The sequence below is a fragment of the Lacerta agilis genome, chromosome 11 (genome assembly GCF_009819535.1).
Source record: "Lacerta agilis isolate rLacAgi1 chromosome 11, rLacAgi1.pri, whole genome shotgun sequence".
Taxonomy (NCBI): Eukaryota; Metazoa; Chordata; class Lepidosauria; order Squamata; family Lacertidae; genus Lacerta; species Lacerta agilis.
The window spans coordinates 43200196-43214834 of record NC_046322.1 but is presented as its reverse complement, the minus strand read 5'-3'; the positions used below and the strand labels follow the sequence as shown (position 1 = coordinate 43214834).

The window sequence follows — 14639 nt, the reverse complement described above, 5'->3', positions numbered from 1 at the left end:
AACTGCAAAAAGCAACCTATCGCTGCATTCCATTTGGAGTTGCACAGAGCAGAAATTCAAATGATTGTAGAATTACACAATGGTCCGCAGATAGTCTCTTGGTAGCGATGCTGCTTGTTTGCTATACACAAATGTAATTGGACACAATGGGCCACCGATTCTGCCAATTAAAATTGTTAGTGCACCTGAGACATGATTTAATCAGTGATTCTGTAGACTGCATGAGAAAAATACTGTGTGGATGGCAGTTTTTAAATGTTTGATTTCTTAAAGAGTTAAATCAGCTAGGCACTGTTCAAAATTTAAGAAATCTCCTCATAAGCACAAAACAGACCAATCTCTTGACTTCTCTATCCGTCAGGACTCAAGCCTACAACACACACTATCAGAAGTCATATCAGTTGTGCATTCAGTGTGTGCAACATCACACAGTTCTAGCCAAAGCAGGGATCTGCAGGGACTGGGAAATCAATCAAGCCCAACAAAGAACAACAGGCCACAGTCAGTAAGCTGGTGACACTGGCTTTAGGTCAGGTTCCCCTACAAGTCTTTAATTTGGATATGTTGCTGGTGGTTATAGGCTGCCAGGGTTGGGCTCTAGAGCACTGTTAGGAGCCAGGAATTGAGCCAGAGAATGAGATCTATGGGACTAAGGAGAAATTGTCACAGAGGTGTAGGCCAGAGCTTGGGAGTAAGTAGGAAATGGAACCAAGGAGTAGGTCAGTAAGCAAGTCAGAATGAGTACCAAATAAGCATGCAAGCACCAAAAAATGAGCACTCAACAAACTAATTACTTGTGACTGGACTAAAGCCAGGGAGACTTTGCTTTTCAGGCAAGGCTGAATTCACAACGGAAACCACTTCCTGCCCAGGGAGAGTCAATGGCCAGCTTTTCTCATGTGGCGAAGAGGATGCAGAGCCCTCAGCTATTCCACAGTCCCATCACACAATCATGTATTTCACTTCTGGCACCGTGCGTTGTCTTTGACATGAACTTCCGGATTCCGTGTAGTAATTTAGAAGATACATTTATTAACAAGCAAACATGCATGCTGTACAACATCCATCAACTGAAAAGCTGATAGGCTTAGCGGTACAGTAACAAATACCAGCATGGGGAGTGTGCATAAAAGAGGGGTGCAGAATAGGAGGAGAAAGGAGGAGGCATGGAAACGGGGTGGTAGTCTGAGTGCAATGGAAAGTTGAAGGAAAGAGTTGGTAGGAAGCAGGGAGTGAAGGAGTTACTGGGCGCGCAGAAAGGGAGTGACAATAGGAGAGGAAAAGGCCTAGAAATGGGCGCAATGGAGAGTTGAGGAAAGATGGGGCTGTAGGAGATAAAGAAGTGAACGTGGAAATGGGGGTGCAAGGTAGAAGGAAGGAGGTGGTATGGGAATGGGGTTGAAGATGAAAGCTTCTGAAGAACAAGGGGGATGGTGGCTTCATAACTGGACAGAAGGTGGAAAGGATGCTTAGCAGTGTCAATGTGTGGGGGGGGAGATAGTGGGGCTGCAGAATAGAAGTGGCTTCAGAAACTGGGTGGCGAAAGTGAAAAGGGAGTTAAGTAGTTGCTTGGGGTAGGAAGGCGAAGCTCTAGGGGGTTGGTGTGGAGGGAGTATTTGGGGAGTTGGCAAGTGGAGCGAGCTGGGGTGCCCCCCCCCAGTGCGTTTTAAAAGGCAAAGCTGAAATTTTACAGATGTGTAGCCCGAAGAGTCCCACGTCACATAGAAAACTGATGACAATGGCTTCTTCTAGTTGCCAGTTCTTCATTTCAATTGGTAAGGCTTGCTACATTCCGTCCATTTGACATAAGCGTCAAGATATTCCTTGAGGTTCTTTGTTTAGGCACGGGGTTATTTTTTTAGTTCATTCTGTCTTGTATGGCAATGTTCTGAGTAGAAATTTGACTCCACAGTAGCTTGATTTGCACAGACACTATCGCAAGACTACCACCATTTAAAACATGAAGTGGGAGCTCTATGCACAAAATATGTTCTCCTTTTAAAAAAAAATGCTATTAAAGCAGTTTCCAAAAAGAGATTTGGAAGAATCATCAAATGTCAAATGTCCATATTTCTTTGTAGCCACTTGACCATTTTAGTAACGGATTCTTTTCTTTCTTCGTTTCTAGATTTTGCTTTCTGCAATATCTCTGTAGGAATTATTCTTTGTTCTGGTTCAAGTGTATTGTTAAGAAAAACCCGGACCTAAAATAATTAACGTTTATGGTAAATTGGCAGATGTTATTCAAAGTTTTGCATTTTCACTTTCACTCACTCTCTTTAATTATTATTTTTAAAAACCCTACATACATTTCTGCCACCTCCAACCCTCATTTCCACCACCCTCCTTTGAACAGAAGGACAACATTGAAAAGAAAAAAACACAGAACAGAGAAAAGGAATTCACAGAACGCTTGTCCATTCTGGCTTTGGGGCAATTGAAGAGAAGATTCCAGCCCCTGCTGATATGGATCAGAGATGGGCAAAGACTTCTAAGCAGGGGAATTAACTAAGAAACTCAGCTGCATTATTCTTTTTATTCCACATGGTTTTTATAAGATTTTTTTTTAAGGGCTTAAATCCTTCATTTTCAGAGCGACTGTTCTTTGCTATGTCTGTTCTACTTACCACTTGAACCTCGAAGTCTGTACTGATAGAATCCATGAAAGCATACAATGGTTCAAAGGAGCACCTATAGAAGAGAGCATGTTCATAAAGAGAAAACATTTTGATAAAAAATGTTGAGCAGTGTGCCACTCGTCTGTTTTCACTCGAGCATATTTTTCAAAAGTTTGACAGAATGTTCATATGGATTACCAGAGTAAACAATTCACCTTGTTAAGGGAATGCATGTTCTATGATTTAATACCACGGATGTAACCAAGGGGGGCAGGAGGCAGGTGCCCCCCTAAATCAAGTAAATAAAAATATTTAACTAACTGAGGTTCTGCCTGTGTTTAACACCCTTATTATGTTTTCCGTATACTATTTTCTGTGTGATTTTTTGAGTATTTCGTCTCTGGATTATACTGTTATCAGGGATACATGTATCTTGCCCACTTCCCCCAGAAGAGAATGCAGCCCTCAGTGGGGGAAACAGTTTATCACCCCCTGCTCTAGATAATGGATTGGATACAGAGATCTGCAGAGTTGGAAAACTCTGAAGCAGCATAGGAGATACTTTGGAAGATCCCATAACAAAGTGGAATTGGGGGGGTGGCCTCTCCCCCCCACCATTTCCATGAGTTGGAACTTCCACTCCTTCTGCAAATGGATTTGAGATATGTTGGTTGCAAGCCAATGAGTTTTGGATACCTTCCATTTATATGTTCAAATATATAACATTAAATATCTGTTCATTTTTTAATGCTGTGTTGTTTATTCTCTTTTCCAGTAAATTAATGTGCTTAATAGATTCTCAAGCACACCACCATTGTGTCTGGGGGTTTTTTTTGGGGGGGGGGGAATTTATCCCTTATTCTGTTGATAGCCAAGTAAAACAAAACATTTGCAAAGTAATGAACACTTCAGCCCTACCCCACCCAGCAGATTAACATTAGAAAATCAAGTTAAAGGGAAATTATGTAAAGAAGTCGCTTGCCATACCTATTATATAAACGAGACCAATTTTCTGTTATGAATTTCCATGCTATCCAGTGGCCAGCCTCACTTTGTGCCACATATCTAATGATGTCTGACACAAGATCCGATGAAATTACAGAATCGTTCAGGATATACTGCAAGTATCTAAAGAGAAGTTTATTCAAAATAAATATAAAATTTATAATAAAGAAAACAATTTCCAAAACGCTTCTAAGATGAGCACCAGACTTTCATCTTCATACATTTTACATTGTGGAGGGGAGACAAATACGGCAGGGTGAGGAATCCAGTGAACTGGGATTGCAAAGTGGACACACTAGATCTGATCTACTGAGATGTGTCGTCCAGTGTCTTACTCTACTGCCTTGCTCCGACTCTCATGGATTTTTCTTTGAGATGGTCTGAGAGCTGCCCCTTTGTCCTCCTGGGTTGCCTTTTAAGAACTAATCAGAGCTGCCTACAAGCGTCTAGCTAGCACACAGGGCTCCTGCCACCACTGCACGTACATTCCAAATAATGTCATCCAGTTCTAATGCTCCCAGGGAGACTTTGCTACTACCTGTACATTGTTTTGAATGTGCGCAGCAGAATTGCAACTCCCATCAAACTTGGTCACTGGCCATGTTTGTTAGGGGTGGTGAGAGTTGAAGTTCAAGTAACATATGAGGGGCCAAAGATTCCCCACTTCTGAGGTAAAGCATAATGGACAAGGAACATGAAGAGCCTGCATGTGAAATGCAAAATCTGACCCACCTGGTAGCTTCCTGTAAGCCACTGGAATGCGTATTTGTCTTGGAAAAAGCCCCTGCTGAAGGCTTTTTCCAAGACAAAGAAGGCTGATATCCTGCCAACCTATCCTATCCAGAGAATCCTAAAAAATGTCATCTTTTAAGCAAGATGGAAACTTGCTCTAAATTTTTGTCTTATGACTGCAGAGATACAGCTGTGGACAATTTCTCCTAAAGTTGCAGGCACCAGAGACCACTTTGTTAATTAAAGATGGACTTCCTTAACTACACCACTCAGGTCCCTAGTTGACAGACAAACCACCAGTTCTGTTCTCTCCTTCCCCCCCCCCACCCCCGCGTGCTGAAAGTAATTCAACTTCCATCCAAGAATGTCCCATTCAAGAAAAAAATCCATTGTGTGCATGTGTGATATCCTGACAAAGATTTCTGAGTGCACATTAGCTAACTTTATCCTGAGAAGGAGACTGCCTTCCTAACAAACTCAGATCAGTAGAAGGATCTGCAAGATTGTGTGCTAGACAGCAAGGGTTCATGTTGGTTGTGCTGCTAGGCGTTTCACCCACATCAAGAGAGGGGAGCAGCAGCTGTGGAAAGCTCATGGAATGGAATTGTGTAAAACAAAACAAAAAAGAATAATGCTTTTCAGACCATTTCTGTTGTTTGTCGTCAGTGCACCATTTACTTAGTAAGCATAAATTCACCATAACTGAACAGATAACCCAGCAAAAAATATATTAGTAGTAGTATTATAAGGATCACAAAATTCAATAGTTAATTTCCCCTGTCCAGAGAAAAACTTGAATAAGATGTATAATGTTACTGATTTTCAAACAAATCTGGAGTGCAGTCCCTAAAACATTTGAATGCACCTTGTATGCCTCTTTCAAGCAACTCCTGGAGCCAAGCTGGTGCCAAATGTATTGCTTTGCTTTGCTTTGGACCACATCAGTGAGGCTGAGAACAGGGTCTTTGTCACCTGGGCAGACCAGGACATCCATACAGGCTTACGCCCTGGAGAGGTCACTTCAGTGCTGCTAAAACAGCGGTTTGACTTCACACACACCCCGCGTACTCCATTGTCTTTTGACACAGGCAGATGTCAACAACAAATTTGGCAAACATTTTTTAAATGCACTGAAATAGTAAGTTAATTACGGTCACCTTTGAAGTAACCATGGCTCACGGGTACAGCTCATGGAGAAGAGTAAGTAATAATTTTCTTGACTATCATTCCGCTTGTACATTTGCCATTCAAAGTCCCATTCTTTGTCACTACCCTGCTGAATACCATAGCAATGAATGGCTCTCCTAATAGAAACGGGAACCCTGCAAGAGAGAATATCACTTAGAACTGGCACCATGCAGTCCTTTGTTTCACAATTTAAAATAACCTATTGACATCTGTCACTATGGCTGATGGAATTTCACATACACTGTGGTTGAGACAAAAGGAATTTAGAGTTCTCCATTTTAAAAAATGAGAATTTGCTAATTGGAAGATTCACATTTCGGAACGCTATACTCTTTTCTGATAAAATGGAGTATTCCTGTAAAAACATGACATACGTACAAAGAGGACAACTTCATGAGAATAATTAAGCCAAGTTTGAAATTTTGTGTTTTCAAATATTTAACTTGAGAATTCTGAAAGTCTTTCAAATCTTCAACTAAGAAACTTCTGTGAATATTTCAGAAATATGTTTACGATCTCTCCTTTTTATTGAAAAGCTTTTAGTATTTGTACTGTTAATTATGATAGAAAGCAGTCAATGGAGAAAACAATGAACATTACTTGGACTATTACAATTTCACTTATTTGTGCAGTAATATGCTGTTCAAAGAACAACTGAACTTCTTTAACTATAACTATTACTTTGCTAATATGAACTGATGTGTTACCGTATTGCCATGTGGAAAGCTAACTTCCACCCCTCATTCACACTCTAATGGTGGCCCCTACCAAATGAATCAATACCTAACGCAAAGAAAAACCTACTCAGCCATTCTGTGTACAGAATAACCGTTTGTTTTTTGTTTTGATAAAAAGCTTTGTGAAAATTTCACTTGTTCTAACACATGACAGCCTGGATAGCTCAGTTGGTTAGAGCATGGTGCTGATGATAATGCCAAGGTTGCAGGTTCAATCCCCGTATGGGACAGCTGCATATTCCTGCATTGCAGGGGGTTGGACTAGATGATGTTAGGGGTCCCTTCCAACTCTACAATTCTATGATTCTATATTACCAAACACGTACCTGACCTGTCAGAAGGGGGAGAAAATCCTTTTTACTGAACCCCTGCGGAAATCATCTGTAACCAGCTAACATTTTCTCAGACGTAAATTTGCAGACAGATATTATGCACCATACTTACTCAAAATCGGGATTGTTCATCCACTTGGTGAAGATTTCGGAAGCTAGGTCTAAACAGTCACGGACCCCCAACCAACATGCAGTTTTTATAATGGTTCCTATGCCCCTTTTTAGAAGAAAGAACAAAATGTAAATGGATAAATAAAAGGAGAGAGACAGAAAAACATATTAAATGTGTTGCATTCCCCCCCCCCCAAAGTGGGGGGGAGTTGATGTGAACTAACGCACCATCACCAGAGTCACCTGGAACTGCATCTTCTGCAGGCACCTTTGGGCACCTGAGGTTTTTTTTTTGCAAGTTTATTTATAGGGGATGGCCACAGTCCATTGGTAGAGCATCTGCTTTGAATGCAAGTACCAGATTGCCAGCATCTCCAGGTAAGGCTGGGAAAGGTTACCTGTCTGAAACCCTGGAGAATTGCTGCCAGTTACGTGTATACAGTACATAGAGCTAGACAGACCAGTAAGGCAGCTTCGTATGTTCCTATTGTCCAGTTTACCTGCTCTCATTGGGACTGCACAATCTGATTTCAGAAGTAGGGTGGGATTGATGAGTGAATGGTTCTGTTTTTGCGCATGGGGTTAGGCCAGGTGGCTTTTTAATTTCTTCAAAGTTTGCAATTCTATCCCGTAGTTGAATAGATTCCCTGTCTATGTTCATAGGCTTGGATGACAGGACTACTCGAACAACTAGCACTAAATTTATGAGAGCGGGGACAGGATAGCGTGGAGGTGGGAAATCACAGAACATAGCTGTCAACTTTTCCCTTTTCTTGCAAGGAATCGGAATAAGGGAATTTCCCTTTAAAAAACGGAAAAGTTGACAGCTATGCACAGAAGGATTTGTAGCTGTTAACTAGCAGGAATTTTAAAAAGGAAAGGACAGTAATGAAGCAGCAGTGTATAAGAACAACCCTTGCATTTTCTAAAGTTCTCAGCTGAACATTTAAATTTAGGATTGTGAAGAGTATTACATAAAACAACAGATTTTTGTTGTCCTTTGCAATTTATGCGTTATTTATAATTTAACAGACCTTATTTCTCCTCTTCCATATATCATGCACAGTGTGCTAGAGACCCAGCATGGTGCAGCTGGTAGGCGTAAACCTATGAGATCCAGGCTTACCTTTATGTTGCACATTCCATAAGGATGCTGGTTTATTTTTAAAAAATTTAAGGACTTACACAGTATAAAATTCATCTTCCAGTACTTCAAAACTCTGACGAAGGAGATTAGTATAATGATGACATATTGGTGAAATCCTTGTTAAGAAATATTTCTTTGGAGAAAAGAAAGAGATGTGACATATAGATGAACTCTTTTATTACGTTTCTTCTAATACAAACAGCACAATCTTTTCATATCTACTCAATCTTCCACTGAAATAAATGTTCTTTTTGTCCCAGGTAAGCATGTATAGGGACTGCACACAGCCTTAAGTAGGTAACCTAGGTTAAGGTACTGTGGTTTTCATTTTAGCATTCTCCTTTTCCTCCTCCAATATTCATTTTATTATTATTGCATTTGTCTACATTTGATAGAAAGCTTATTTGGACAAGGGTATTTCCCCCCATGTGTTCTGTACAATATTTAGCGTTTTAGACACTGAATGGCAATAACAACAATTATAGCAGAGATTATTATATCTAATTGATATTAAAATATGGCCCTGCAATGTCGAAAAAATTATTTCACTGATGAAATAACAGAACATATTGCTGCTGCTTGTGTGAATGTTTTTTTTCTACTTAGAATGAGGATGGAAATAACACATAATTCCTAAGTGGGCAGCAAGACATATAGCTAACTCTTTGGACATCACATTAATGGCCACTTTTCTGCATGCATTGAAATGGGGAAATGTCACATCAGCAAGTGTCTGTACTCATTGTAAAATAAGCACCCTAAATTTCAGAATTTAGGTACCTTTAAAACTGGGTATAATTCATAATCACTCTGAATGAGCCCCCAATTGTCAACTTCTAGATGTTGCAGTACCGTTTCCCACACTAAGGTATCATCTTCCTTTTCAAGGTACTTAGTTAAATATAGTGGAGTATCATACTCAGTATAACCAGACCTATATTAAAAGAAATCATATTTAAGCAATGCGTACAATGAGCTATGTACATATGTGTATGCATGTTTTCATTATTAGACAATGATTATAAGCAAATAAATGGTCTGCTCTTGAAATACTTTAAAGAGAGCTCACAAAAGAATATTCTGCTAGGGAAATGCTGAGTTGTTTACAAGCTGAAGTGTCACCATTTACAAATGATATGCAAAGAGCCCTTTATATGAAAGCAGATTCTACTGAAATCCACAGAACTTGCTTCCATGCAAAGGCCATGATCCGGCGAATGTGAAGCCATGATTCAAAGTGTGGCCATGTGCACATGTGTAGCTTCACAGTTGTCGGTTATAGGATGTTTAAAAAGCTTCGATGGGCACCCAGAGCTGAGAAAATCCCCAGGCACCAAGGTCTACAGGTGGTTTCCAGGGAATGAGTGCTCACACCTCCCTTTGTGGGCACCCTTTGCAGGACAGCACACAGCACCCCCGGGCCACATGGGACTCACCAGCTGGTTGGGCTGGCCCGCCTCCCTGTGCTAGTCATGGAGGTTCCTGCCCTTAACCTATCAGCATCGTGTGGAGGCGGGGCCAGCAGCAAACATGCAGTCGGCTTTGGAGCTTCATCCACCCAACCCTCCCTTTGCCTAATGCTTGTTTGCAGGTGAACCATTTTCCTTTCTGTTCAGCGGGTGCTGCTACAGTCTTTTGATGGTTGCTGTTGCTGTTGAAGAGCCGGGAAGGAATTTCCCTGCATTCCCGTAGCAATTGTCACAACTTTGGCGGTTTGAGGCCTTGGGCGGAATCCTTTAGTCTATCTTCCCTAAATGGGGGTGGAGGGCGAGAAGTGGTCACTCACACACACACCCCGCGGCGGCGATTCCAGTGTCCCCTCTTAAAGGGGTTTGTGGAAAGAGTCACTGGCCACACACTGAAAGGTTGTCAGTCAACTCCCCTGTGTTGAGTGGATATAGGGTGGGCTGCCTGCGTACACAAGCGTCTTGCAGTGCACCCTCCCATATCCTATTCACCCTGAGGAGTCGCAGTTCCCCTGGCTGGGAAGGATACACGCCCAATGCCTGAGCCTAGGTCTTCCTACATCTGAAAGCTTTAATAAAGTTGTGGCCAATTTTTAATTCCATAACACATTGTCATGAGCCGTTATTCCTTCTGGTTGTCTCTCAGAGTTGAGGGGTTTCCGCCTGGGCACGCAATGTTATTTAAGCTTGAATCCAAGTGAAATCAATCAGATTCAAGCACAATCTTAAATTGCTAAGGAACTTCAGTGACAGCAAGGCAATGGGAGAAACTTCGTGCGAAAGCAGCTTCCCACATGAAGGTTCTACACTGACATATCTGAAATCACACAACAGCAAGGGAAGCTTTGTAACCCAAATCACTTCCTACACGGTGCTGCACCCCACAAAGTGTAACTAATGTGGCAATCTTGTCGCTGGCATTATGACCCCAACTTTAATGGTTTGCGTGTCAGGACTCAAATGGAGGAAAGTCTCAACAGAATTAGGTGCAGCAGACAGCAGTGTATATATACTCACAGTTCAAATATTATTGAATGGTGATATTCCAGGCAGGCAATTTATAGGAGGAGCAAGCAGAGTCAGGAAGCAGGTTGAGGCTGGACAAGGGAGGCCAGGTGGGCTGGTCTCAGAACTGGAGCAAAGAGAGGGCAGGAGCAAGACACAGGCTAGAAGCAGACCAGGAAGCAAATGTTTGGAGTGCAGGATCAAAGTTGTCTATGAGAACTCGCTATGTGATCAGCTGCTGGCTCCAATCCTAAACACACTAAGGAGTCTGTTGTGTCAATGTTGCTTATGAGTAAGCAGCTTAAAAGTGTGCTGCAAATTATATATTTGGGGGACAAACAGGGCAGGGCTTCATTATGGTCAGTGTACACCTTAGTTGATTAAACAGAATAGTGAAGGAAAACCCGTGGATTTATGGACAAAGATCCTGAGTTATAAATAAATCCCAAACATTTCATTTCTTTTCAGTCAAATCTCTGCTTCTAAGAGGAAATATTTTTCAGTCAAAAATCTGAACTAATTATTCCTCTACTCCACTGTAATGCTGCATCAATATTGCCAGAATCCATAGGCATGGATTACACATGTATTGTAGCACGGGGGTAGGGAAGCTCAGTCGGTAGAGCATGAGACTCATAATCTCAGGGTTGCTGGTTTGAGCCCCGCGTTGGGCGGAAGATTCCTGCATTTGTAGATGAGCCTCATGGTTCCTTCCAACTCTACAAGTCTATGATTCTAAATCGATGGGAACCTCTGGCCCATAGGTTGAGGGAGTAAGCCAGTGATGGCCAAACTTGGCTCTCTAGCTTTTGGGGGGACTACGACTCCCATCATCCCTAGCAAACAGGACCAGTGGTCAGGGATGATGGGAACTGTAGTCCCAAAACAGCTGGAGGGCCAAGTTTGGCCATCACTGAAGTAAGCCAAGGGGAAAGGATTTCATTGAATTTGCAGCTGTGATCATCATACCTGGTGAGGCTATTCTAAGGAACTGGGGAAACTGCAGCAGCCTAACGCAGGACTGCATTATCCATGTCTACTTTCCCCTTAACTTTTTTGTGCTAAGCACCCTGCACTCTCAAAGCAAAAGGTGGTGCAGAAGAAGTTGTATACGCGTGTGTGAATAAAGAAGCAGACAGAAGTGGGGAAAGTATGGAGCTCATTCACAAATATAGCAAAAACCTGTCTTTGGGAGGCATGCTTACCATCGCAGCTGGAAGGCATCTCCCACCAGTTGAAATCTGCTTACAGAAGGAATGGCCTGCAAAAGAGCATCCATTAAATCTACGTGTTTAAAAGGTCCAAACAGTTCATTAAATACTCTACTGCATTTCAAGATATTCACAAGAATCTGCAGCACCCAAAGTCAAACTCATGCATACAGTCGTGGCACGGGTTATAAACGCGCCGAACCCAGAAGTACTGGAACGGGTTACTTCAGGGTTTGGTGGTTCGCGCATGATCAGACGCACACAGTGACATCGCGCACATGTGCAGAAGGGCTGAATCATGACCTGCATGTGTACAGAAGTGGCGCTGCGGGTTACGGACTGCTCAGGATGCGAACGGGGCTCCGGAATGGATCCTGTTCGCATCTAGAGGTACCACTGTACTTTTAATTGAAATGGTTCTCAAATATTCCAAGATGAATGTAATGTGAGATATTGCATGTTTGGAACTGGGACATTGATTTCATTTACTTAACAAAGTTTACATAGCACTCAAGCAACAAAATTACATTTTAAAAATGTAAAATTTTCATAACAAATTACGATTAAAATAAAATCTTAAAGTAGGCATAAAATATTTTAAAAATCTGAAGTTTTATAACAGATATAGTAAATAAAACTAAGAGTTTGGGTAGACTTGCCTAAACAAAAAAAATGGGGGGGGGGGCAGCAAAAACAGTACAGCAAAGGTGTCTGCCTAATATTAACAGGCAGGACAATCAGCCAATCCCTAGCTGGATAAGTAAACTTCAGTTAGCATACATACACAAATAATGTAGGGAAGGTACAGCATATCTGTATAGTTGATAATAAAAAAGAATGTATTGTTACTTTTATTTAATTACAAAACCAGCCAGACATGTTTTTATATCATGTCTAAATTAACACAGCTACTGGAATATAATTAGAGGCATTGGTTTTGTGTGTGTGTGTCTGTGTGTGTGTGTGTGTGTATACTACAAATATTTGGTGGCAGCATTTAGAAGGTGACTCACCAGTGGTAAAAGAAAAAGGTGATTCTCCACATATAAAAAGAAGCTGAACTCCCCCCACAAAAAAGGAGGTTGTCTTGACATAGAGGGTCACATGACTGTATAATAATCATTACGTTACCTTTGGGTTTCTTTCAAGAACTTTGGCCAGTCTTCTCCAAGACTTCTGGTCATAATTAATTCTATAGTAGCCAGTCCAATTCACATTTAAAATAATCCAATCATGTTCTGAATCTGATATCTTCATTTCCGGAAATATTTCTGCAGGTGGCATGAGGGAAACAAAGTTGGCATGAATTTAGTGGATTCTGTAGGCCTGTGAAGACTGCGGGCTCATTTCTAAGGTAAAATAAACCATAGGAAAATACACAAATGTGCTTCCTACAATGCACCAAAAAAAATAAAAAACCTGGGAACCAGGCGAAGGGCCTTCTCGATAGTGGCTCCCACCCTGTGGAACATCCTCCCACCAGATGTCAAGGAAATAAACAACTATTGGACTTTTAGAAGACATCTGAAGGCATAAGGAATTTTTTAATGCTTGATGCCTTACTGTGTGTTAATTTGTTGGAAGCCGCCCAGAATGGCTGGGGCAACCTAGTCAGCTGGGCGGCATTCAAATAATGTGTTGTTGTTAACGATCTCCACCAAACATCAATACAAAATGAAGTACAGTACACTGATGGCCCAGACAGAAAGTTCCTGAAATATAAGCTAGTATATCCCAAAACAGATGGGAGTATGACTATTAAAACCAGTGCTTCTTCACTACATCATAACCCCGCCCCCAGCTGCTGCCGAAACTTGTGTCTCGTTCCCTAACCGTGTTGAGGCTCCGGTGTCAGTAGAAGCAAAATGGGAATGTGCTGGGGAGTGCTTGAATGTGATGTGTTCCTATTCCACCAGCATTAGGGGTGAGAAAATATGCCAGCCCTTGAAACAGACTGGCAAGGGGAGGGGAAAACACTCTCCTCTTTTCCTACTGCCAAACACCCAGCAGAGCTCTAGATCTGGCATTTTGTTCCCCTTCTCCCTGCTATTTGAATTGCTCTGCTTTTAGCCACTTTTCAAGATTGTGTATAGCAAATAGAGGCTTTCTTGAATTCAGAGAGAAAGAAAACTACTTACTGCTGCTCTTATCAAGCCATGCCAAAGGTTGTACAGTCCCGTTTCTTAACCAAGATATGGGAATCGTCCACATGTTGCTTCATTAAGGAAAAAACCACATGATTATTTATTGAACCTAAGTAAATAAATAGTTCAAATGCAATTAAATAACTTACATTTAGGAAACATTTTCTAGAAAAAAAATCTAGTTCTCTTAGCCTTTCCTTTTAATTTCTTTATCATTTTAAATGTGCATTTCAAATTGGATCAGCACCTAAAGAATACTCACTTTAATCATATTGGGCACGAGCAAGAGAAGAGCTTACTCTGGAACTTGAGCTTTGGTGTGAGTTTTGATTCAAGCTACACTAACTTTCTCAGACCCCAATTCCAACATCCATGAGATCTGGAAAGTCAAGCTTTGTATATGCATGACAAACCTTCACTTTCCATAACTAATAACTGGGAAGCCACAGTCGTGCACGTGGCTCCACTCCGAACCAGAACTTGCCCTTTGATTTACTTGCAAGCAAGTCTCATGGATTTCTGTGCAGTGTGTTTTCATGTAGCGGGAACAACCCATATAGAAGCAAGCACTGTTAAGCACATCTGACCTTCATCATCAAAATTTTCATCATATTTATTATTCACCCTCCACCAGCAGATCCCAGGACAGGTTACAATTTAAAATTTGGTATGAAAACAGTTAAAACAAAGTGCATTCACATGAATATGGTTGGTCCTGAAAGCCCAGAAAACTGAACCCAGATATTGTAGTCCCAAGGTTCCAGGCGTGCCACGTTTATAAACACCAAAAAAAATTCCATTAGCCAAAAGATGCTTCTTGCATTAAATCCCAGGAGATCCTGACCCAAAATCTGAGATCCCAGGAGCTATAGAAACCTTGTGTGTGCACAGCACTTGGGGCGGCACACGTTGTCATATATTTGACACCAGAAAAAGCCTTTCA

At 41.4% G+C, this 14639-nt stretch overlaps 1 protein-coding gene across 1 annotated transcript in view; it reads right to left on the bottom strand.

Moving 5' to 3' along the window:
- Positions 1–1664: 1664 nt before the first annotated feature.
- Positions 1665–14639, bottom strand: part of LVRN (laeverin) — a 31501-nt gene continuing 18526 nt past the window's right edge. The window contains exons 11-20 of the mRNA XM_033164534.1: positions 13691–13767; positions 12684–12823; positions 11547–11602; positions 8651–8804; positions 7909–8003; positions 6725–6829; positions 5513–5677; positions 3606–3746; positions 2628–2691; positions 1665–2204 (exon numbers count right to left, since the gene is read on the bottom strand). Of these exons, the coding sequence (XP_033020425.1) occupies positions 2058–2204; positions 2628–2691; positions 3606–3746; positions 5513–5677; positions 6725–6829; positions 7909–8003; positions 8651–8804; positions 11547–11602; positions 12684–12823; positions 13691–13767 (1144 nt within the window). The 3' untranslated portion in view covers positions 1665–2057. The remainder of the gene's footprint in view (positions 2205–2627; positions 2692–3605; positions 3747–5512; positions 5678–6724; positions 6830–7908; positions 8004–8650; positions 8805–11546; positions 11603–12683; positions 12824–13690; positions 13768–14639) is intronic.